The sequence below is a fragment of the Exophiala viscosa genome (assembly GCF_022695815.1).
Source record: "Exophiala viscosa unplaced genomic scaffold EDD37scaffold_6, whole genome shotgun sequence".
In the NCBI taxonomy this organism is placed as follows: domain Eukaryota; kingdom Fungi; phylum Ascomycota; class Eurotiomycetes; order Chaetothyriales; family Herpotrichiellaceae; genus Exophiala; species Exophiala viscosa.
The window spans coordinates 523,566-546,952 of record NW_026944358.1 but is presented as its reverse complement, the minus strand read 5'-3'; the positions used below and the strand labels follow the sequence as shown (position 1 = coordinate 546,952).

At 52.4% G+C, this 23,387-nt stretch overlaps 9 protein-coding genes across 9 annotated transcripts; 6 read left to right on the top strand and 3 right to left on the bottom strand.

The window, feature by feature from the left end:
- Positions 1-327: 327 nt before the first annotated feature.
- On the top strand, positions 328-1,250 carry EDD37DRAFT_429557 (uncharacterized protein). Its single transcript, XM_062812651.1, has one exon. The coding sequence runs from the start codon at positions 569-571 to the stop codon at positions 959-961; it is 393 nt and encodes a 130-aa protein (XP_062669461.1). The 5' UTR covers positions 328-568; the 3' UTR covers positions 962-1,250.
- A 29-nt stretch (positions 1,251-1,279) lies between these two features.
- Positions 1,280-2,641, top strand: EDD37DRAFT_429313 (uncharacterized protein). Its single transcript, XM_062812649.1, has 3 exons — positions 1,280-2,073; positions 2,190-2,295; positions 2,450-2,641. Exons 1-3 carry the CDS (start codon positions 1,598-1,600, stop codon positions 2,525-2,527), a joined length of 660 nt encoding a protein of 219 aa, XP_062669460.1. The 5' UTR covers positions 1,280-1,597; the 3' UTR covers positions 2,528-2,641.
- Positions 2,642-5,951: 3,310 nt separating this feature from the next.
- On the top strand, positions 5,952-8,028 carry EDD37DRAFT_429486 (ASST-domain-containing protein). The gene is made up of 3 exons (XM_062812650.1): positions 5,952-6,473; positions 6,525-7,658; positions 7,711-8,028. Exons 1-3 carry the CDS (start codon positions 6,081-6,083, stop codon positions 7,933-7,935), a joined length of 1,752 nt encoding a protein of 583 aa, XP_062669459.1. The 5' UTR covers positions 5,952-6,080; the 3' UTR covers positions 7,936-8,028.
- Positions 8,029-8,252: 224 nt separating this feature from the next.
- On the top strand, positions 8,253-9,460 carry EDD37DRAFT_631971 (uncharacterized protein). The gene has a single exon (XM_062816686.1). It carries the CDS (start codon positions 8,314-8,316, stop codon positions 9,307-9,309), a length of 996 nt encoding a protein of 331 aa, XP_062669458.1. The 5' UTR covers positions 8,253-8,313; the 3' UTR covers positions 9,310-9,460.
- EDD37DRAFT_631970 (WLM domain-containing protein) lies at positions 9,461-11,205 on the bottom strand. Its single transcript, XM_062816685.1, has one exon. It carries the CDS (start codon positions 11,039-11,041, stop codon positions 9,584-9,586), a length of 1,458 nt encoding a protein of 485 aa, XP_062669457.1. The 5' UTR covers positions 11,042-11,205; the 3' UTR covers positions 9,461-9,583.
- A 3-nt stretch (positions 11,206-11,208) lies between these two features.
- On the top strand, positions 11,209-13,605 carry EDD37DRAFT_429300 (acyl-CoA dehydrogenase). The gene has a single exon (XM_062812648.1). It carries the CDS (start codon positions 11,463-11,465, stop codon positions 13,410-13,412), a length of 1,950 nt encoding a protein of 649 aa, XP_062669456.1. The 5' UTR covers positions 11,209-11,462; the 3' UTR covers positions 13,413-13,605.
- EDD37DRAFT_429288 (elongation factor EF-1 alpha subunit) lies at positions 13,462-16,291 on the bottom strand. The gene has a single exon (XM_062812647.1). It carries the CDS (start codon positions 16,188-16,190, stop codon positions 13,512-13,514), a length of 2,679 nt encoding a protein of 892 aa, XP_062669455.1. The 5' UTR covers positions 16,191-16,291; the 3' UTR covers positions 13,462-13,511.
- Positions 16,292-17,122: 831 nt separating this feature from the next.
- On the bottom strand, positions 17,123-18,330 carry EDD37DRAFT_631968 (anaphase-promoting complex component APC2). Its single transcript, XM_062816684.1, has one exon. It carries the CDS (start codon positions 18,088-18,090, stop codon positions 17,563-17,565), a length of 528 nt encoding a protein of 175 aa, XP_062669454.1. The 5' UTR covers positions 18,091-18,330; the 3' UTR covers positions 17,123-17,562.
- Positions 18,331-21,119: 2,789 nt separating this feature from the next.
- Positions 21,120-22,719, top strand: EDD37DRAFT_429221 (uncharacterized protein). The gene is made up of 4 exons (XM_062812646.1): positions 21,120-21,432; positions 21,485-21,573; positions 21,628-22,494; positions 22,551-22,719. Exons 2-4 carry the CDS (start codon positions 21,486-21,488, stop codon positions 22,559-22,561), a joined length of 966 nt encoding a protein of 321 aa, XP_062669453.1. The 5' UTR covers positions 21,120-21,432; position 21,485; the 3' UTR covers positions 22,562-22,719.
- The last annotated feature ends 668 nt before the right edge of the window (positions 22,720-23,387 follow it).

Below are 23,387 nucleotides of genomic sequence, written 5' to 3'. Positions count from 1 at the left end.
CACATTCTTCATGGTCCACGCTCAATCAATCATGGAATTGAAGGCCTGTACAATCTTTGAACCCGGTGTTACGTTGCACCGCTGTGCTGGAAGTGGTCAAGAAGACGAAAGAGGTTCGAGCAGACAGAAGTCTAGCCCTGCCTCTTAGCCGTCATAAAGCTACAGCATGTTCCATGTGTTTGTTGAATGTCGAATTTTATCGTGTCCGTGCACGACAACCTCTAACCTTCTGCCCAGACAGGCTTGTTCAAGCATCTTACATTAACAGATCTGGTCGCAGAATTACAAAACCTGAAGTCTCCGACTCAAATACATCGAACTTTCGCGATGCAGAGCAACGCAGAAATGCTACACAGCTGGTGTATTTCACCGGGCTGTGCAGATGTGTCTTGCGTGGATAACCCCGTCTGCCCGGTCTGCCTGGCTACCTTTATCTGGACACAGAACCCAATGTCCGCAATTGATATGAGGACAGAGACCACTGGCGAGGTCACCTGTGCAAGTCAGAACAATTCGACCAGACAAGAGGTGTTTGCCGACAAAAGAACAGTGTAGCAAGAACTATAACATGCACACATCCATAGTCATTACTGCCCTTGTGGTCAGTCGTTGCGTCTGCGCCGCCACGATCCAGAACAACCACATTGAGCGCGATGTGTCTGCCATATCGGTCGACATCGCCGAAATGTTCTCGACGAAGATCAATTCCACCATACCTCTAGCAAGTCCTACAGACGGTCTGCTGTACGTGCCTGACAGATATCTCATGTACTCGGGCAACCCTGATTCGTGGCCGACAATGGACTCATGGCTGTCTTTTGAGAAGATGTGGTCACGCAACGAACCTTTCATTGGGCAAAGTTGCGCGAACAACGTCGAGTCAAATACCGCTGATGAGACCGCAACCATCCTGGCTGGCATCCATAAACCTCGAGTGGAGTTGACCGGAGATACATTCTAGCCGTCATGCTTCAAGAGTCAAACGGTTGTGTCCGCGTCCCGACTACTGTCTCTCAGGCACCCGTTCCCATCTCCAATCGTGGCCTCTTCCAAAGCTACAACTGCACCGGCACCTGCAATGACAACGGCAAGCTGGAAACTCCGTGTCCTTCGACCCGGATGATTCAAATGATGGTCGACGGGGTCGTGTCGCTGGACACTGATGACTCCTATGGACGGACTGGGAACGGTCTCGTCCAAGCCTTCAATCATATGAATGGGACCACCAAGGCCGCCCGGTATTACCGAGCAGCCCGCTGGTAAGACTCGGGCAAAATCACAGAGGACAACATGGATGACGCAGCCTATTCGACAAGATGCTATGCTTCTGATGTTGCCAACCGGTTGATGGGATGGACGACGGCTAAGCATGGCTGCCAGTTTGACGACTGAGTCATGTTAATGACTTTTCCGAGGAGGTGATCATCTAGTCGCTCGGTGTATTGTACCTATACCAACTACATATCAATTATCAAACATGTTGGAAGAATCTATACAGTACCTACCTGGGTAGTGCGGCCCCTGGAGTCCGTAAATTTGATGCAAATAGGCGGCGTCTTCCTCAGCGCCACAATTTCGGCGTCACTTACAGTACAGTATGGTGGCGGAATTGCACCGCCCACGATTTCTCCCCGGGCCGAGTTCTGGGGCGGGAGGCCGTGGATGGCTGTTGCCCAAACACCTCCGAGGCTTTTCAATTCAGTTAGTGGAGAACTTGCTGCTCCTTCTCCTCCACTTAACCCTGTTTGCTTGTCAAGGTGCGAATCTGCCCGATCACCACCTGCACTTCCGCAGCCTTGACGATCATTGTACCTGTGGCTTTTGTACAGCACACAATCCCTCAATCAAGACAAACGCAAGCTCTACTCGAAGCGCTTCTGTTGTTGACCAATCTTCTCCCTCAATCCAGGCAGCCGCAGTCATGGCATCACGACTCCTCATTCCCCGACTCTCCGCAGCCTCCAGAGCTCCCGTCACTTCTTTCGCGTCCAGATCCTTTCAGACATCTAGCAGACGGTTCGCAGAGCCAGTGGCAGTGCCAGTAAAAAGACCTGTCGGCGCATTCAGAGGAGGGTGAGTAGAGCTGTTCCGTCCCACTTGAGAGCTTGCGCTTGCCGCATGCAAGCTCATTGAGCAAGCACCGTGGCGCATGGAACGACAGCGACGGCTGACACGGAACTGGTATACAGACTCTTCGGCTTCCTTCTCGGTTCGACTCTCGCTGGCGCGTCGGTCTATTACTACATCCTGGAGGAATATAAGGTCTCGAACGAATTGTTGACAGAGGATATCTATGTACGTGCAATGCCGCGGCTGAGCTTCCCACATCCTCCTGAAGTGCTCTGAGATGTGTATCGTTGGAGACATACCATTCAAGCACTGCATAGGAAACAAGACGCCGTCCCGCGTGAGTGTACAAATGTGACTTTGCTAACATGAATATGCGCAGGCCCTACAAGCCGCAGTGCAACGAATTCATTCATACGTAACGGAACTGGAGAATAAGGTCTCGCAGATCAAGAAGTGAGGGATGCATCAGTGCCAAAAATAATAACGAGCGATGGAGAACTTGACATTTGTTTTTCTTTGAAGCGGAGTGCTACGGTGTCAGCTCTTGCTCGAGCAGCACATACGGTGGATCCAGATATCCTGTCTTCGAGTTAAGGCATGTGTAAAACAAAAACAATCAAAATGCTCTGTTACCTTTGCAAATCGATCTTGTGGAAGTGAGACGGTCCTTTCAGCACGACGGCTCCTGGCTGTACGCATTGTTGAAGCAGGATCTGCTGACGAGCATAGAATTGAAGCAAACCAAACATGCAGGATTGATGTTGGCGCATGGCCCGGAGTCTCATCTCGAGCTACAAGCAATGAACAGAGCGCGGCCGTTCCGAAAAATTGTGCAGATCGACATCGCTGTCCAATGGAGATACACTCTGCTCCGGCTCATGCCAGCTTCCGGGCTATTGGGGCAAGTGAAAGCAGCAGCAGCAGCAGCAGCTTTAGATGTGCTCCTGAAGCCCAACTGTTTGGCAACCACATTGCCATTTCCGTGCGTTTGACGTGCGCGCGTGCTCCGACAGCGCCCAAAGGTCTCTCCGTCTTGCTGAGGACCCTTAACTAGCCCCAAATTGTCTCCTGGAAACGAGTGTTGATACAGTGCCGAAGCCCGCGCATGAGTCTCTTGCTCTAATTGGTGGCAGTCACAAACAGAGAGTCGACCACAGACCTCCCCGAGTCTAACAATACAGGCCAGGTTTCAATCAAAACGAGTCAACCTCTTGTTCGGGTTTAGAGGCTGGTGTGGCTGTGAGACCTTGAGAAGTAGCAATGAGGCCAGAAAAATGGCTCAATCAACCAGGGCAATGATCGGCCATGTTGCGCGTGCTCGAATGACTGGCGAGGCTGTCCCCCAAAGATCGGACGGCTTTCGACGTCATGCCATTCACGGTGCGGAGTAGTACTGTACAGATGGCTGCTGGCTCATGTGCCCAATGTTAGCAGCCCGTGTCATTCTACTCATTGCATTGCATAGGTATGCTGCAAGGCCACCCTTCTGGCAACTGGCGATATGGGCGACTCGTCGACATCCAATTTCGTCGGTCATAAGTCATTGTTGGTGAAGCATCACAGCACCACTGGTCGACCATCGTGACCCTCAGCAGCATTATTCATGAGTCATTTTGGAGCTTTCCTGGGGACTTCAGTGCACGTGGTTGCCGGATTTTAGTAGAACAGGCAAAATGTCGCCCAAAGATGCGGGATATCGATGTAAAGAAGGGATGTGCAAGCGTTAGTCGCACAGCCGACAGATCGGCAGCGATCAGGATGACCATCTCCCCGTGGCCCATAATTTTAGGCACTGGATACCTGTACCTCGTGAAGAATCCCTCACAATCTACCCGTGTTCTCGAAGGATGATGATACCTGTGATGCCAATCAACGAATGTGCCGTCTCTCCCGAAACCCAGTCTGCAGTATCGCATTTCCTGCACAAGCTTTCTCAAGCTTTGGCGAAGCCTTTTAGTGCCTCATCGTCGATCAAACCTTAGCCGTGGCACTGTACCTGGGTTAGGACGTGATGTCGTTCGAGTTGCAGATTGTCGAAAGCGATCACGATGAGTACATACCCGATATAGAGGGGCAGCTATGGACTTGACTATTGTAGCATTCTTCGATCCTACTTAAAGCTCCTGTCCTGCTCGTGTACAATAGCATACTCAACAAGCAGCACACGCCTGAACATTTAAAGCAATACATAGTACACTGAAGAATCGAACACCAACATATTGTTCAAGACCATGTCTTCTGAACATCGCAAAGGCAGCGAAGACCGCAGAGGGAGCATGATTTCCAAGATGTTCCACAGAAAATCCCATGTCAACGTCGATGAGGTCGATGACACTTCCTCCCTCAATTCGACTACACCGTTGGTCCACAGCAAGCTCACGCCCAAAGAAAAGGAAGCAAAGAACAATATGGTCTATGAATTGACCCAGCAGCCCAATTTGACGAGCACCGAGGAGCGGACATCGTACGACGAACTGATGAGGAAGGCAAAGACCATGAGCCCCGAAGAATTCAAAGTCTACCTGAGCCAGCATCGGGAAGAGGTCGAGACATTGGGGAGGAATGATGGTGCCGGTATTCCGGGGTTGTTCTGGGTTTACAAAGATAACACGAGTACGCTATACCCAACTGATGCTGAAGGAGGTGTTTTACTGACTTGCTTGCTTACAGAGATGGGACCAATATGAGCTTCGAGTCTTGCAGTATTGTAGTTGTTGCTTGGTGTTTTGTTGGTGAGGGGGACAATGGGGTGAGTTGGTTGATTTTACGGCCTGGAAATGGATTGAAGGACAAAGACGCTTGCAAAGTCATCATCCTCTGGATTGCACAGAGCACATATTATATGATATTATGTCCATTTGTAGAATCGTATCCTGAAACTTGTTCGAGTTAATCCTCGATACTGGACTTTGCTTGCCTGAAGTCGATACATCATGGCGGCGCTAGATGAGGGTGCTTACCATCTCCCATTCTCCGGGGTTACAGTTGTAGCCACTGGGAGGTGAGCAGTGACAGACACCCGCGCGGCGCCTCGGATTCCAAGGGGCTATAAGATGCCTACAGTATCCAGTCCCGATCTCCAACTTATCTCGCTTCAGGTCATACGATTAGGAACCTGTGCATGACAACGCACGGTCTGACCATCATTTACAGAGGGTTCATGGCATCAGTCCTTCATCATTATGAAGTGCCGACAGCCCTCCAAGCCTTTTTTCCAGCAAACAGTGGCGTTGACTGACATGGAGCACCTCCACGATACAGCTTCGATCTCAAGCAAGTTAGAGATTGCTCGACAGCACCTCAGCAACTATACTGGTAGAGTTGATGGCTTTCCCCACGTCAAGGCCGAACTCCTCAATGTTATGTGTGAATGTTCCCGGGTTTTGGGAATCCAGACAATGCCACTTTTTGCTGGAAACAAGCTTGCCGGCCACATCCGTTTCTGCTCCATCTTGCCCTGTCAAGTGGTTCAGAGGTTTGACCGGCGTTACTTGGCCTTGCTTGGCTTCGTAGCCTCGCTGATCCGAATGGCCTTGTGGCTCGGTGGCTCGGTGGGTTTGGCGGTCCTGCGAGCCTGATCTCGCGTCAGCCTGGCCGATCACACGGAAGTCAACGTGAAGCATCCTCCGAGTATTGACCTTTTGTGTTCAGCACGCTCGTCATGCATCATTCACAACCGGACTGATTCATTGCCAACATTGGTACACAGCAAGGTACACAGCAAGAGCCGCATCCGTGCCGTTGTAGAGCTCCCTGTTGCCATCCTGGAAGCTGCAGAGTCCACGAAATCTGGCGGTGATTGGTAAGTCTCGGAGCCCATCTGCGGAGCGAAGTCGTCGCTAGCATCAGGCCTCATCTGACAATACCAACAAGATCAATAGTAACAGATGGAAGGCGACGTTAGGTTCCGAGTGCTCCGGCTTCCTCGGCAATCACGCATTCGAGATCTAATCTGATTCCTGCATCTCTTTGTTGTTCTCCCCATTGCGTCTTTGGGGAGCGTCGTTACCATGCGGTCCTCCCTGCTCTTTGCAGCACTCTTCCTGTCCTGGGTTGGTGCATTCTCTTTCAATACCTACGATCTGGGCTTCCACGGCCTCTATCCTCGTCAGCATTTCCATACTGTCGACTTTGAGCCGCCCGCGCCCAAGATAACAAGATGGGATTCCCGTTGCGACTCTGGGAACCTCCTCCTCACGCCGAGGGGTCCGTCGGTGAGAGGTTCTGCACGAGGTCCAGTCATGCTAGATGCGAGAGGCAACTTAATATGGATGGACAACGACAACTTTGAGCAGGCCATGAATTTGGACGTGCAGAGATACAAGGGCGAGGATTACTTGACCTTTTGGACGAAATCCAAGAAGACCCCTGATTCCAAGCATTCCCATAAATCATATGTGCTTGTAGGAAGGCCTCGCCATAATATATCTTTGAGCAAGCTGCTGACGTTTTAGCTCAACTCTTCCTACGAAGTTGCCCACAGGATACACCCGCACAGTAAAGGCCTCAAAGCAGACTCTCATGAATTTCGCCTCACCCCTCACGGGACAGCGCTCATCACGATATACTATAAACATAAAGCGGACTGTACAGATTTAGGTTTGGGCAAGACCTGCTGGATCCAGGATGGTGTCTTCCAAGAAATCGATATCGAGACGGGTGATTTGCTTTTTGAATGGCGGGCGACAAATCATATCCGAATGAGCGATGTATTCAGCAAGCCCTGCCGCAAAGACGGGTTTGGTAAATCCAAGAAGGACGCCTTCGACTTCTTCCACATCAACAGCGTCGACAAGATGGACTCTGGGGATTACCTGATCTCCGCTCGTTACAGCCACGCCGTGATGTGCATCAGTTCCAAAACAGGCGAGATCTTGTGGCAGCTAGGGGGCAAAAATGATAGCTTTGAAGATCTTGATCATGCAACCGATTTCGCCTGGCAGCACCACGCAAGATGGCTGGGTAATAAGACGATATCCCTCTTCGACAACCACGCTAACAGCGTCTTCCATGGTACCAATCAACATAGCAAGGGCATGATCATCCGACTCGACATGGAGAAGATGACTACCAGCCTCGTACAGAAATACGTCCATCCGGACAAAATTCTCAATGTATCTCAAGGCTCGGTCCAAGTGATTGCGAATAGCAGCAACGTGCTCGTCGGGTTCGGCAACTCACCAACCTATGTGGAGTACTCCGCGGGCGGCGAGGTACTTTGCAGCGCACACTTCGCGCCTCATCTCGCCTTTGAGCTCGTTGACTTTGGCTTGGTGAAGTCGTACCGCGTGTTCAAGAGTCCGTGGGTGGGCAGGCCGAAGACCCTGCCGGTCGCGAAAGTGAGAAAGAGCAAAGTGTACGTGAGCTGGAATGGAGCGACGGAAGTGACAAGCTGGAAGTTAGAAACGTCGAAGACGCGGGATGTAAAGGACGATGAGTTCGTGACGATCCAAGAGCTGGAGCGGGACGGATTTGAGACGAGTTTTGCGATCGATAAGAACCATCGATATGTCAGGGTCGCGGCATTGGACGCTGAGAAGGTTGTATTGGCACATTCTTCGGTGCTCAGGGCACCTTCGCCTTCATCTGTGAGTCCTACCCGACATCCCGCTTCTGTCTTTCCATGTTGACCCAGCCTAGATTGCAGTTCGGTTGATCCAAACTTTGTTCGTTTGTATGGTGGTCTTACTGCTCGGCTTCGCGGGCTTCATAACTCTGTACGCGAGGTCTCCTAGACTTCCAGGTCTTCCGCAATTTGGTGAACTATGCAAGGTTAGAGCCCGCTTACACAGGGCTGCGCAGGGCGATGGCGAGGACGAGAATTTTGAGACAGAGCCTTTGTTAATGGGTACGAGAGAGCCATGAGCGTCCCGTGTGCTGTCTTATGGTTAGAAAGCTCGACCGAGAGTCAAAAGCCTGTCTTCCTGTTGGGCCATAGAGTATGTGCTTGCTGCTGGGTTTTCTCTAGAACGTCTCACACGTCGCTTTATGGCCTGGCACTGACTTGCACCGTTCCAACAACTGGTTCGGAGATGCCCCAGTTCCACTCTTCATGAATATATATTGAAATTGGACCTAGGAATGACGGTGAAGGTGGCCAATGGTTTCAGGCACGTCCGAGAGCATCGAAGCCTACGCCAAGCGCGGGCCCCGCTATGAAATCCGGGGAACATAAACTTATTCTCGCTTCCACCTTTCCTGCATCCGAATCTACATCCATTCCAATTCAACCCGCTTAATACAATGCCCCTCATAGAAGAGCTACCCGTCACCGCAACTACCGCTCGTCCCTCTCACGGCTGGGCATACATTCCCGACACCGGCGCCTCCATCCCTGCAGTCCAACTCGGATCACGAAAGCGAGGTCGAGATGGCACTGCCGCAACGGCTCAAGCAGCACACAAGCTCTCCGCAAAGCAAGAGAAGGCAATACAACAGAGACTAAATGACTTGGGCAAGGAAAACTTCCGCGAGGCCAACATTCCCATACCGAAGCGCGAGGGTGGTAAGGGCAGAGACCGCAAAACAACCCAGAACGTCAGAAGGATTCTGGCCTACAGCCGGACCTTCCAGCACTATCTTGCGGACGAAGAAGCCGGCGTCAATGTCTATGGAGCAGCAGCCACTGCTGCCGCCGCAGCCGTTCCCACACATGTGCAAAAGACCGTGGAGTCGAAGAGACGAGGAGCAGTGGCTGCGGCCCCAGCCCAACCAGAGCAGAAAGCAACACCTACACCTCGACGGACAAACACCTCAAAGAAAGCCACACGTACGTCGATTAAGAGCGAAGCCGACGTGGAAATGACAGACGCACCGGCACCAGCGCCACCCGCAGAATCGTCGGAACCAACACCAACGACGTCGCAGCAACTACCCTTGGACCAGACGAAACAGGACCAGCCTGAAGTATCGTATGATCCAGCCCTCGACAAGGACCCTCTCCTCCGCACACGAGACCTGCCCAAAATGCCCTCCGACCGCGTCATGCAGGGTCTCCTCGCCGAGCCGCCACTCAGTTATACCGCGGCACGCGCGAAACCGCTCGAGGGCGCTGACAGTTCGACATTCGCCATCCGCACCGGGCGTAACGCGCTCGTCGCGAAGCCGCAGCGCTGGTTCTGCACCGTGTGCGGGTACTGGGGCAAAGTGCGGTGTAAGCGCGGATGTGGTGAGAGGGTGTGTGGGCTTTTGGAGTGCTGGAAGGCTCACGAGGGTGTTTGTTCGGTGGCTGCGTATTGAGCCGTCTTTACAGTACGTCCAGACATGGATTTTGCTGCGCTTGAGCGACATGGATGATTCTTTACCTTTGATACCCCATATACTGTATCGTATGAAAGTGGAAAGCGATGATGAATAGCCGTTGTAGATCAATTCAACTTTTTGTGCTCATATCTCACCAATTGGCTTACTATAAGTATCGATCGCCGGGCCGCTCTGCTCTTCTTTCGCTATGGGTATCATTGTAATCGTACAGTCATTTCTCTTGTCATGTTTTCGCAACAACCACTGGTAATCATGCACCTCTCCTCACACCACAAATTCCACACACGCCGACATCTCCAGCATTCAGATACACACTCGCACTATCTTTACACGCCTCGCTCTGACAGGACCAATGTCGCGGGTCTTTCTTCGGATCCAAGACATGAGCGCATGCCATGCACGTTGCATTCAAACGGGGGTTCTCGAGTGAGCATATTGGACATGCTACCAAGGTTTTTGAGCTTGTCGTGAAATTTTCAAAAGGGACAGGATGTGTATCGGCTTGGAGTTCATCGATAGACATTGACTTGGGACCCTTCGGCGCCTGGGCCGGGCTCTCCCTCTTTGCAGCCGTCGATGCTTCAGTTGACCGCCGATCCTCATTGTCATCGGCATTCTTCTTCTGGGGCATGTCGTCTATCGGTATGGGCTGGGTTGGTTGGGTTCTTGCCTCGTCATCCCTTGAGCCCGCATGTTGTACTGGCTTGAAGTATCGGTCCAACCCTTCAAGTTCCTCCATCTCACGCTTCACATTGGCATCGTCCGTGTCCTCGTCCTCACATATTCGAACCATACCGTGGCCCTGGCTGTCAAGTATCCTTTTCCCACTCCCGTCCGTAGCGTCTTCGAGATCTCCATCAGCGTCCTCATACTCTTCTTCCCCCGTTTCTTCATCCTGCTCCTTCAGTGTAGCCACCTCCTGCTTATTCGTCTCGAACCTAGCCAGGGCCGCAGCAACCCTCAATTCTCTCCCGCGCTTACTCTGCGCCACACGAGGCTTCCCCCCGATAGGACCTTTCCGACTGATCTCAAGATTGATACGTGCATTCTCATCCTCACCGAGCGCGACGCCGTTCTTGCCGAACTTCTTCTCGATTCGTCTCTCCTTCTTCTCTTTCCATGTCAATTCTTTCCCATCACCACCGGCCTTGCGCTTCCTCCTGCGACTTCGATACGTCCCGCCGCAAAGTGGCAAACCCTCCAATTCTTGGCTTGTCAGGACGTTATTGCCCATGACGGTGCTCATGTCGCTCAGAGTGCGCCCGCCACCCCAAAATCCTTCGCCGGTATACCCCTTTGCCCACAGACCTTTCATCTCTTCGGCGTAGATATTTCTTGCCTTCCAAAAACCTTTGCCATGGTTCATGTGCGTATTATGAGCGAGCTCGTGCATCATGACCATCTGTACCATGCGGAAGGGAACCCATCCGCCGTTCTTGCTGCGGAGGACCAACTGAATGATTTCACCATTGTTAAAGTTGCGGCCAATAAACTCCCGGTTAGGCTCGTATTCTTCTAGCGTAGTGACGGAGAGGTAGTGATTCTTCATGAGAGGCAAGCATTGCGCGGCGATTGCACGTAGGAATGTGTCGGCAAGATCATAGGAGGCTTGGTCTGAAGCCGGTCGCGGCAATGGCTTGATGAAGACGATGCGGTCATTGGGATGGGACGATTTTTGATGGTTGAGGCGGAGGGTGTTGAGAGGCATTGTCGTCGATTGTGGCTGTAACAGTATAAACTGGCACTTCGGCCATGGACAAGCAGATCCCGCCGGGAGGGTGTCAAGGACAGTAATGCAGGAACAAGACCTTAACTCGCAGCCGTGTCGCCACAATTACATGAAGTCTTTGGGACGTGCAGCGTGCAGAAAGTGGCGTCAATGCTGCAGGAATCCAGGGTCCGCGATCCGCAATCTGGGGAAGATCATCTGGCAATGAACCGAGGCTCAAAGGGCCAAAAGGTTGCTTTGGATATGTCCCCTCCAAAGTGCTGACAGCTTATTTACCGGTAAGAGGATATCTTGACCTCTTTCTATTTCACAATGCCAGAACGTACCGTCTTTTCCACGGTGCTAGACATTCATAGGTGAACAACCATCTAAGTATACTTCGACGACCGCCGTTACGATCATGGCCCATCTAACACCTTCGTCCTCAACCTCCGGCTTCTTCCAAGCTTTACCGACACTTCCACCACAATACACCTGGTCCGCCAGCGAGCAAGCCACGGGCAGTCAATCAGACGACAGAGTCCTTGCCCGAGTCCTCAATCTATATCTCCCCGATCCACCCACCCCCCAACTATCTAAACATTTCCATGACTTTTCACGACTGGTCCTACACCCATCAACCCTCCAACACACAGTCAACGCTGAAACGAACCAACCGACCCTCCATCCTCTCACCACATTCGGCGAAATCAACACTACGGACCCTCTACGCACGAGCGAAGGCTGGCGATCCCTCAAACACATCCAAACTCAAGCTGGAATCGTAGGCTATGGTTATCCTCAATACACCCTGCACCAGACTTTCAATCGACGCATCCACCAGTTCGCAACTCTCCACCTATGGCACGGCACTGCCGCCCTGGCAACCTGCCCGATGGCCATGACCGATGGCGCCGCCGTCCTCTTACGCCGACACCTCGACGACCCGGACCATGACCAACCAGGCCGCAAACAAACCCTCACCGAATCCTACCGGCGCCTTACCTCCCTCGACTCCTCCTACGCATGGACATCAGGCCAATGGATGACCGAACGCACAGGCGGCAGCGACGTCAGCAACACCGAGACCACAGCCCGACGTATGACACCATCCGAAATCCAATCCGACCTCTCCACCGACGCCCACGGTCTGCCCCTCGGCCCCTGGCTAATCAATGGCTTCAAATGGTTCTCATCCGCCACCGATGCCGACATGGCTGTCCTCCTCGCCCAAACATCCAAAGGTCTAAGTGCCTTTTACGCGCCTTTGCGCCGCCAGACACCTACTTTAAGTGGAAGTGGAAGCCAGATGAACGGCGTCCGACCCCAACGCCTCAAATCCAAACTCGGCACAAAAGGTCTTCCCACAGCCGAGCTCGAGATCAAAAACATGCGCGCCTTCCTCATCGGCACCGAAGGCCAAGGCGTCAAAGAGATCAGCTCCATCCTCAACATCACGCGCCTGCACACCGCGAGTGGAGGCGCAGGCTACCTCTCGCGCGGCCTCGCCGTGAGCCGCGCATACACTCAAGTCCGCGAGGTCCGGGGCGGCCTGTTGGCTGACAACCCACAGCACCTATCCTGGATGGCCACCGAAACCGTCAAGTACACCGCCAACACGAACCTCGTCTTCCTAGGTGTTGCGCTCCTCGGCGCAAGCGAACAAGGTGACGCTGCGCGGACACCTGCATCGTCAAGCATCATCCCCAAAGACAAAAATACAATTGATGTCCTTCTGCGAATATTGACACCCGTCATGAAAGCCCAAGTCACGTTGAACAGCGTATCGGGATTACAAGCGTGCATGGAGTCCCTGGGCGGCGTCGGATACTGCGAGAACAACGAGGACGGCGGCGTCATGAACATTGCGCGGCTATTTCGTGATGCTGCCGTCGGCCCTATCTGGGAGGGCACGACGAGCGTGATGGCCGAGGACGTTCTGAGAGTCATCAAAAATCCCAAGGTCAAGACTGACGTGCTCGATCAGGTCTTTGGGGAGTGGACGCGTGCTGCTCTGCAGGCAGTAAGATCAGAATTCCCTGCTGAGGTCACAATCGTTGAGAATCGCTATGCCGCCTTGAAGCAGATGGTTGGCGGTTTGAAGGCGCATGAGTTACATCGTCGCGGAAGGGAAGTTCTCGAGCATATCGAGGCCGTGGCCTGTGCGTGCTTGCTCATGTACGATGCATGCTTGGACAAGGACGAAGTCGCCATGGCTATTGCGAAGAGGTGGGTGAGGATGATCGCCCTGCCTTCCGATACTGTACAGGGAGGAAGCCTGGGTGCTTGGGAGAAGGAGGTCGAGCTGGATCGGCGAATCTTTCTCGGGTCGGATACTCTGCCTTCGACACGTGCACAGGCAAGACTCTGAATGTACAAGATACGGCAGCTGACAGGTTATGTTCTTAAGGACACAATTAGTCCATGGTCAACCTATTTGGAGGTCGGATGTCTCTACAGATGACATCTTTCAATCGACTAAGTCGCTCACTCTTCCAACAAAGCCAGCCAGTACGGACGTATTAGACACTGCAGGTCCTGTCACCGGACCAGGAGCTGTGACAGTCGGTACAACCAGAACCTGATCGCCTATACTAATCCATTCAACTGAACTGACAAATCGAAATTTGATTGTAATCTCCTTTGCTGACTTGGCATCTGAGTCAGACTCCCCGACATTACCAGTCTCACCGTCGCTGTCAAACGAAAATATCTCCGCATCCAGCGAGGAGGATCTTTCCTTTCCTTGTGCCTCGTCATCCAAGGCCACTGCAGTCACCTTGATAGCAGCTCGGAGACTGTTCACGTAGAGAATGGCATGACCGCCCAGGATCAGGGGTGGCGAGTTAGCTTGACCAAAGTCAGAGGCTGGGAAGGTTGCTGAAAACGAGTGATAGCCGGTCGGGGCACCCTTGGACTGCATCAATACCATCCCTTTTCGTGCTCTTTCCAATCCGAATGGTTCATTTCCCATGCCGACCCGGATCAGCTCAACTCCGATCGTGCCGGTCTCGCCTTGTCGCAGATGAGTCACTGGAAGGCGTAGATTACGCAGGGAGACGACCCTTATATGCAGGAAAATTGGTATCGTCTGCGCCTTGAATGCAGCTGCTCTCAAGCTCTCCCCTTGATACGACCGTGCCACTATGCCAGCAGTCTTCTCAGAGGGAGACTGTCCTGCACAATAGGACTTTGACCGCAGCATAGGCTGAGATCTGTGGGATGAAGGCAGGTCTAGGTCTTGCGCGAACGGTCCGAGGAACAGGACATCGCCAATCGAGAGTGTGCCCCGGGAAATATACCCACAAAGCACTATACCTTGTTTGTCAGGGCGGGTCTCAGCTTCCGAACTGTAGACTCGCGATGGTGGGATGCTGAAGACTTCATCCACATGAAAGATTGCTGAAGGTGTGGGGGATCCATGTGAAGGTGATGGCGTAGTTTGCCTGGAACTTGAATCAGGTAGAGAGCGAAGCAACGCGTGAAGCTTGCTTATACCTTGTCCGGTAACGGCGCTCGTCATGAGTATAGGTATACGTTTAGAGGATTCGCCGTCTTGTATGGACGAAATGAGTCGATCAATCTCGACTTGGTCTTTCGCCATAATGGACTGAAGTTCGGCCACGGATCCGCCTGCCTCCGACGTCGTTGATGGCCCAGGCGTGTTGCTCAACATGACGGGCGACCGGTGTGCAGCCTTCAAAGCAGTCAGCAGCTTTCCCAGTACTAGTCGCAAACCAGTCTTGTTAGCAAGATCCAGCTTGGTAATGACTATCATCAGGGGCAGCTCGAGCCGGAGACATAAATCAAGGTGACTAAGTGAAAGACTTGTTGCCTCGGATGTGAAACCAACCACAGAGGTGCCGCTTGTCAATGTGGGTGTTCTGCCTATGTCCTCCATATTATCATCAGCTGCCACGCAGAGTATGGTCCATGATGGTCTCCAGGAAATCAAGCTTCTAAAGCATGATTTGGCGAACCGAGGCAATCCAGGTGAATCGGAAAGAAAGACAAGGCGGTCTGCCAAATTATGGATATCTACCCATGATGAGACATTTCCCGACGCATAGTTGATGACAGGAGCTGAGAGCTCTCGATTGGCTCGATACCCAACAAGTTCCTGTGCTACGGAGCTCGTGATGCCCGAAGCAATTTCATGTCGATGTTTGAGCAATGAAAGTCGACTCTTTCCTCGGCCATTGTCTAGGGTGGACGTGGAAAGAGTACCCAATAGCGAAGACTTGCCAGCAGAAGTAGCTCCTACCAAGGTGAATCGGAGTTGCTCATTTGAAGCTTGTTCGGTAAGGCTGTCCTCCTGCGCCTCGGTGATGCCATAAGGGGGATCAAGAATCTGCTTCGGAACATCCTCGTCCACAGACCCACGCGAGTCGGGGTACACCAATACTTCTGCAACCCAGAGAGTATCTTTCTCCAGTTGTCCCTGGCCAGAGTCACTGTCAGCGTTTACCCATTCGCAATTCCCAACCGCAACCTTTCGCAGCATATTGGTGGTGCAGCCCAGACTGGCAGCCATGGCTCTCAGATTGTTCAAGCTCTCTTGAAGTTCTTCTTCCACCAAGCCAACCAATGTACCATCGTCCGCAACACCGATCTCATAGAGTGCACCTTGGCTTTCTTCCAGGCCTGGTAGAAGCTTCGCAGGACGATCCGGGACACCCTGTCTTGGTGTTGCTTCAGGAAGCACTGGCAGGACCAATTCCGCATTTGACGAGGAATGAAAGGGCGACGACTGTTGCAACCGCCACAGTAGTTGGGTTGTTAGCTGCTGGAGCCTCATTTGACGAGCTTGGCCAGATGGTTGACCCGAGGGACGATCAACTGCCGGAACTTCGAGAGACCGAGACGTGGGAGCGGCGGGCTGGGAGTTAAAGTAGTAGAGCCCCGAAGACGAAGATGCCGTCGAGCTGGAAACGAATTTCCGCCTTGGGCGTAGGAGCAGATGCAATTTGTACTCTGTGGGGCCATCCTGTCGTTCAGGTTCCAGTTTCTTGAGTCCCTGTGTATCTTGAAGCCTTTCTTGCACTGGAGTGCCCACGTTCTGCAAGGGTTGCGGAGTTGCTGTACCTGGGGTTGACCAAGGTGAATGGATTCGAGGCGGTTCGTCCTGATATGTGAAAATAGATGCCATGGTAGTTCCCTCCTCCAGAGTATAACGTAACCTCCTCTTTCAAAGACTCATATATAATGCCGCCGTAAAGAGAAACGTAAGGTTGACCCAGGTAAAGAGCGGGTGACGGTGTGGGAGTAGTACAGCAGCTGCGAGAGGCGAAGGCACATGGTTGCGGATTCGAGAACGGTCGTTGTTTCCTGAATTGTGTCGTATGTGCTTGTTTACTGAGGGCAAGTCGTACACATTGTGTGTATGAGTGTGTCAGGTGTAGAGGCAGAGTGGTGGCTTTCGAGTCCCCTTTGGCTTTGGGAGTGAGCGTGGTGTCGAGTCACCAACAGTGAAGTGAAGAGGGGCCGATGTATGACAAGACCATGTGACATCCCACGTGATCTGGGCGTCGTCGCTGTTATGTCTGCAAACAACGACTACCTGGTGCACAACTCCATCGAAAATGTCTAAGTCGACGTCGCGAGAGCCCTCTTCAGTCTGCTGAATGACAATTGGCCCACCTACTTCCTGTTCACAACGTGTTCAATCCCACTGTTGAACAAGGAATATGCATATTATCATTTAGACCTACTGATGTTCGGCAACGGTGATATGCCTGACGGGCAACGCTCTATCTAAGTTTTCGAGAAAAGTGTAGCAGTCGAGAAGAATGCTTTGACTTACATGTCCCGAGCAATTTCTTGCCTCCAATCGAACGTGCTGTCAAATAGACTTGACCTTGATAATCCGGGGTAAAAGGACGAGACCCGCTCGTGCCGCTGTGGGGTTGTGACTCGAGCCACTACAAGGGTAACCTGGGGTTCGGGCACAGTATAGATAGAGCCTGTTCGGTCATCTTTGGTGAAGACAACCCCTTGACCGGCAAGCTGCTGATATTTGACAACATCATCGCCAGAAATTGTCTCAGAGCCCCTTTGCTGGTCGATAATCATACATGGGGTCGCTTATCTAAGCTGAGCGCACGATTGCGAACAAGATCAAACGGTGAAAGATAAATCCAAGGGCGCAGAAAGAGAGAGCTGACGACGCAAAAAGCTTCGTGATTACTGGTCGTCTCGAAGCCCGTGATAAATGTATGGAGAAGGAGTTATATCACAGACTTGACCACAGCAAGCCGTCCCACGGAGGGCCCCGTCACGGGAAAGGGATTACTCAGTTGTATTCTTTGGTACATTGGGTATCTTGATATTTGCGTCGTGCAAATCCTTCGACGAATGACTTTCAAATAGCCAGAAAAGGAGTACACGTCTCTTGTGCAAGCCTGCTGTGGTATGTAGTTGACCAGCGGGCAACGCCAACCTCTTCTTTCTCATCTTCGGCCTGCAGATCAGGTCTGGTATGTATAGTGATATTTCAACCAATGATCATGGTCAATCCTTCATCACTTGTTCTTCTCCTCCCCTTCAGATATCTTTTCCCATTCGCTATCGGTGCTGATATATCCGGAGCTCTCGCCCAGGCTCCGCCGACGTCTCAACGCTTCGGTGCTACCAGCGGATAACGGTTCGAGATGCGTTTCAGATGACGGCTTAAGTCTTTCATGTGTTTGAGTCTGTCCGAGGGTAGCAGAAGTTGTCTTTGCCGTCACGGACTCATCAGGCGCGGAGGGCGGAGTGGTTTCGGTCTCCGTATCACTTGCGTTTTCTGTTTCAGGGCTCTTGGACCGCTTCTCCTTCGCTTGGTCCACCTGTTGAGCTTGTGCGAGCTCAGCAGCAAACCAGTTGATAGAATACCATAGTCCGCCACACAACCCAGACAGGATGACAAAGTGAATAGAGTAAGTCGCGATAAGCAGGATAAGAAGGAGGAATTGAAGGGCGGCAAAGGCGGCGTTTGTCGCAATTATGAGGGTCGGCGTTGGACCAGGTGTGAAGACCGAATTCCAAAGCTCTTCGAGGAACGAAGCCATGTTCGATGAGGGTAGCGCTCAGGAACGCCGTGGTATGGGTGAAGCAGTGGGAGAACAAGGGCTGAAGACACAACAGGATCCCCCACCACCCGGTTGTCCTCGTAGACCTTTAATACTCCCAATGCGAACCCTTGTCGCTTGCGATGACTCTGTAGGCAGCCGAGTACTCACAAGGGACAGGTGTTTGCATTGAATGGCTCAAAAGGAAGATGCAGACGTGGCATGTGAGGAGAGTGAAGTGAGTGCATGATAGATCAAAGGCCAAAATTCGCACGCAGGCGCCCAAGCCACCTGGACTTGCTGTTCGTCATAGCCTAGTGTAGCCCAAGTCATGTGCCTCGCATGTCCAGACAGAGCCTAGACCAGCCTTGCGATATGCCTCACCGTATTTTCCTCCACCCGGCCATTTTTCTTTCCTTTCCTTCACTCTGACAATGAAATATATCGTATTGATCTGATAGAACTCAACAAGTCTGAAATTGCAACGTCCATGGCGCTTTCTACAGAGTCGCTTTCTTCAGAAATCGCGCGTCTTCCTTGCCAACAACCTAACTACTACTAATACGGTATCGACGCAGTAGTCTCGCAATTCTTTCTCCCAAACGCTTGTTCCAATCTCGCCGTGGCAGATCAGCAGCCAACCCTTCTATATGTATTACTCCCCCCTGAGGTGTCTTTGAGTAGGGCGTTGTCCGCCGGGCGGTTGGCGCAAATGAGGTTGGTGGCGTGCAAATCATGTTACACCTGGCCACGGGAGCTGGGACAGGTACTTATGACGGCATCGTGCTGGTACCCGCAAGTGATGCCAAAGAGGAGGTACGGCGTCCTGTTTGAAGGCCTTATGGGTGACCGGTTGCCCAAAGCAGTGGAGCATCATGCGGACTGCGGCTCGTTACCTTGACTGCATCTGGCTACAAGCTGCTGGTCCTCGCTTAGATCGGGCCACATTACATCGGACCTCCACATTGACATCTCTTTCCGTGGTGTACTGCATGGCTAGTGTACCTTGTGATGATCCCCGAGCACAAGAATGAGGCCGTACCCTCTGAAGTACGAGAACTCGTCGTCGTTCCCAAGTCAGGCAAACTGGCATTACGACTTGGAGGTTGGTAAGACGGGCACCACGAGATACGTCGCCCGAGGCCGCCACATTCCTCTGTACCCAGGTGAGTCAGGTCTCAGACATAAACCAAGGCACCAGACGTTATGTTGCCGACTACGACACAAAACAACGGGGCCAACCCTCATCACGTGGATCAAGATCGGAGCTGGAGGTTGAAAAACACCGACGTCGTGCCTTGGCCTTTGGGGGCGAGATTGATCCAACACTTTCTCATCTTTTCAATCTCACTCGACCACTAGGGGGCCTTTCCCGAGCACTCCATAGGGTCAGTACGGAAGTCACTTCTCAAATCATTGTCGCCGCAGGTTTGCTGAACGCCAGCAGTTAGTCCGGCTGATCATATGCTGGGTCTTTTGTCTCATTCTCAACCAGGAGGGTGAACGATGTCTATTCTATGCGATGCGCAAGGTAGGATCAAACATGGGACCTGAACTCTACTTTGATACAACGAAGATCTTGCGCTATGGCCACCACAGTGTGCCACCCACTTTCCTCATCGAGTTATTGACGGCGTTTGCCATCTTCACCTCGAGGCTGACAGCTCCTGAGGGTCGGTCGTCATGTTTGTGCCAAATATTATGGTCAGCCTCCGTCGCAAGCACTTTTGAAGCTCAACCCACCAAACTTACGGTGCCCGCAAGTGCTTGCTTATTTGCTATTGACCTAGTGCCACCTTAAAGTTACCCGTTACGTGGGCTTATTCGCCGATACCACGTCCCAATTGACTGAAACACCGCGCGCCGATGCGGCACACGATCAGCTGGCATATGAGTGAGGCTGTGTCATTTCAAACCCCATTCTTTATGCTGCCAGCATTTACTATGGTATGAGGTGAGAAAAATGGTAATGTCCTCTAATGTGGTTCCATAGTCGGGCCCCACCGTTTTCACATTGAGTAAGTAAGCACTGCTGACTGTGGCTGAAATAGCTTCGTTCGTGGAAACAGAACCCCGGGCCTCTGCTCTCGGATGGCTATGGCATTGCCTTTATCCCAACGGCTCCCGGGGCGTTCTTCCTTTCAATACGTTCCTGACGCTACGATTATTACCATACTATATACTTTTTTGGTATCTCCTTGTCCCTGAACTGCAAGCTAGTCTTCAGATGCTTAGGCCCTGGAGAAAGCCACGAATCTAGGTCAGATTCTGCCTGAATGGACAGTCGCGCGACTACCTCTCGTCATACCTAACATACCGTTGTCACTGCCGCCTAACATTCGTCAACAACCACCTGGCCCCTCTAGTGTTCAGTCTCTAAACATCCCGGCGTCATCTTCACCTTGTTTCAATTCCTCTAGCTGTCCGAAAGTGGCTTTCCAGCCCTCCACAGCAGGCTCGAGCCACACCCACGGTTTGCAGCTTTCGGCATCGCTCAGCCCCCCATAGAGGACAGATTCTTGTATTGACCATAATCATGGACGTATGGAGAGCTATAGGGCTACAATAAGTATAGCCTGGGTTTGGTTCTTGAGAAGCGTTTATCCATCGAGTTCATTCCCGCTTTCGCTCATTACGCCCCCTCCCAACTCTGTGGTTACGGCCACCAGCTTTTCCCCGACTCGAGCAGCGCGACCGTCCCTCGCCGTGAGTTGAACATCAATCACCGGCCAATCATTTGATTACAGTTATCACGCCGAAGGCACTTCAATCAGCACTCTTGCGGATTTGCCAGCACAGGGGTAGAAGCATCACTATTTCGAGATCTTATTTGATCGGGGCGGGCCCGGGCCCTTTGAGGCACAACTACCGCCAACTTTCCGTCTCTTATCAATCAATAGCAACATCTTTCCAGACTTGATCGCCTCGAACAAGTGACAGATCCCGTCTCGAGCTTGCTCCAGCAGGCTCGAGCTGAAAGTCAGTCAACATTGCGAACCAAAGCTTGTCCCACTCGACTCATTCCATCTTGTCGGCCTCTTCCACGGCCACAGAACGGCCAGCCATTCGAGCCCACGGCGCGGGTTTCAGCAATAGTCGAGTTCCGAGCGCAAGTGGGCAAGGCGGTAGCAGTGCTGTCTCCTATCAGACTGGATATGATCCAGATAGATCAGATACGGCGCAAGACAGTGTTTGGCGGTTGCAAGAGGAGGGGGTTCGCCAGCAGAATCTTTTCCACTATCCGAATCACACTTACGCCTGGTCACCAAACCAACGACACCAACTTTCTTTAGCAGGCCTACAGTCGGCAGGAGCTCACGGAGGGACTGTGCAGGAACAAGGGTCGGTGGAACATCCACTGCCTGTTGTATTGGTTTACTGACCAGAAGGGCAGAATGGCGGCTCAAGTCATGCCGACTGCTTCGGTGCACTTTCATCCCAGCCAGATGTTTTATGGTGGTGATATGACCAGTTCCTATCAACGTAAGATGCCGATTGTCACAGGACACCTTGTGGCGCGCACTGATCGCATTGTAGACTTCGGCCATGTTCCCTCGAGAAACGTCTCACACGATCCTGAACCACCAGGACAACAACTACTGACGGTGTCGCATCCAAAAGCGCCTTCCGAGAGCTCCTACCGGAAGCAGCCCCCTCACTCTCCGCAACGAGCATTGGCGGCACCTGCAACGCGTGATCGGACGCCCATACGACATCAGAGGCCTAGCGTATCGCGAGGGCGCAGTCACAGCCGGAGTGAAATGCTCCTGGCCTATGCGACGGAGCAACAACAGAATCAACTCCATCAGTCACAATCACTACCTTCAATGTCGAGGATGCCGGCACAAGGCGCGTCGAATTTACCTCAAATGTACGGGATGTCTTCATACCACATGTCACCACCGTCAACGGGGTATCCTCAACAAGGAGGTTTCTTCGGCACTCCTGTTCCACCAAATGTTGCGCATCAAGAGACCACGGGCTATACAGTGCCTCAAAACGAGGGGGAAGCGCAGGGTTTCTATCCTGTGGGACGCACAGTCTCACATGGGTCGACGATAAGTCTACCACCTTCCGATTCTTCCAGTGCTCTTTACATGCACGGCCAAGCTGCTCATCCACAGCAGCCACTGCCTTCGATAGGAATGGCGATGCAGCCGTTCCCGCCTGTACCCTCGACGCTTGAGTCGACCCCGGCCGAGATTGAAATCATGCCATCAAGGCCCAAGCCTCAATGCTGGGATCACGGTTGTAACGGACGGCAATTTTCCACCTTCAGCAATCTTCTACGCCACCAAAGGGAGAAGTCTGGCAGTGCCGTGAAGGCGGTCTGTCCTCACTGCGGGACCGAATTCACGAGGACCACTGCCAGGAATGGACACATGTCCGGTGGTAAATGCAAAGGTAGACCCATTCTTGATACCTCAGGCCGAGTTTCAAAAGGCTGAAGAGGGCTCCAGATCAACTTTGATGCGACTGTATAACGAATTTATGACCACAAAAGAAAGCGCGGGAGATCTCTCGATTAGGTTGTTGCTCGCCTGATGACAACATCGCCACGAGGTTGACTCGGCTACGAGATCTGAGCTGCGGCGACCAGTGACGGCAATAAAGGACCCAGCCAGGCAACGTCATGCGAAGTCATGCCCATCTCGCCTCCATGATCTCGCCGTTTCACCAAAATACCTGCCCCACGGGAGAAGCAAACCCCAATGTTCTTGACTTTCTGTGGAAAGGGTTGATGCGATAAAGTTCGCTTCGGTACTGTATTTGGGTAGCTACAATGCTACGTCGTATATTTAGCGAGGACCCATTTCTCGTGGCGTGTTTCGGGTTCCGTACTTTTAAAAAGAAGGACGGCTACGACGAAATTTTCTGCCTTTGTCAGCAATGACCTGGAAAGGAAGACTCTCGCAACGCTCAGCCTAGCCGTCCAGGCGGCTGATGCGAAGCGTTTGGACATTCCCACGGTCAGGTACAAAGTGCCATGATCCGACTCGTTCCCGGCAGTACGTCGGAAAGGCCAGTTGACAGTGGCGTGGGCCGCAGCGCTACCCTGGTTCGAGGGCAGATTTGCCCGATGGCAGAGCCCCAGTCTTAAGAAGCATGATTGGGTGTTTCGGAATGAGATGGAAAATACTAGCTTGTGCAAGACCTTTTGTCAGCCACAAATAACTTACTAAAATACCAAAAGACAAGATCAATAATGCTGGTAGACTAACAGCAAATATCGCGTACGGGCCAGGCGAGGTCGATCCCCGGGTGCCTGGTTACGGACTACTCCGTGCTTTGCGAGG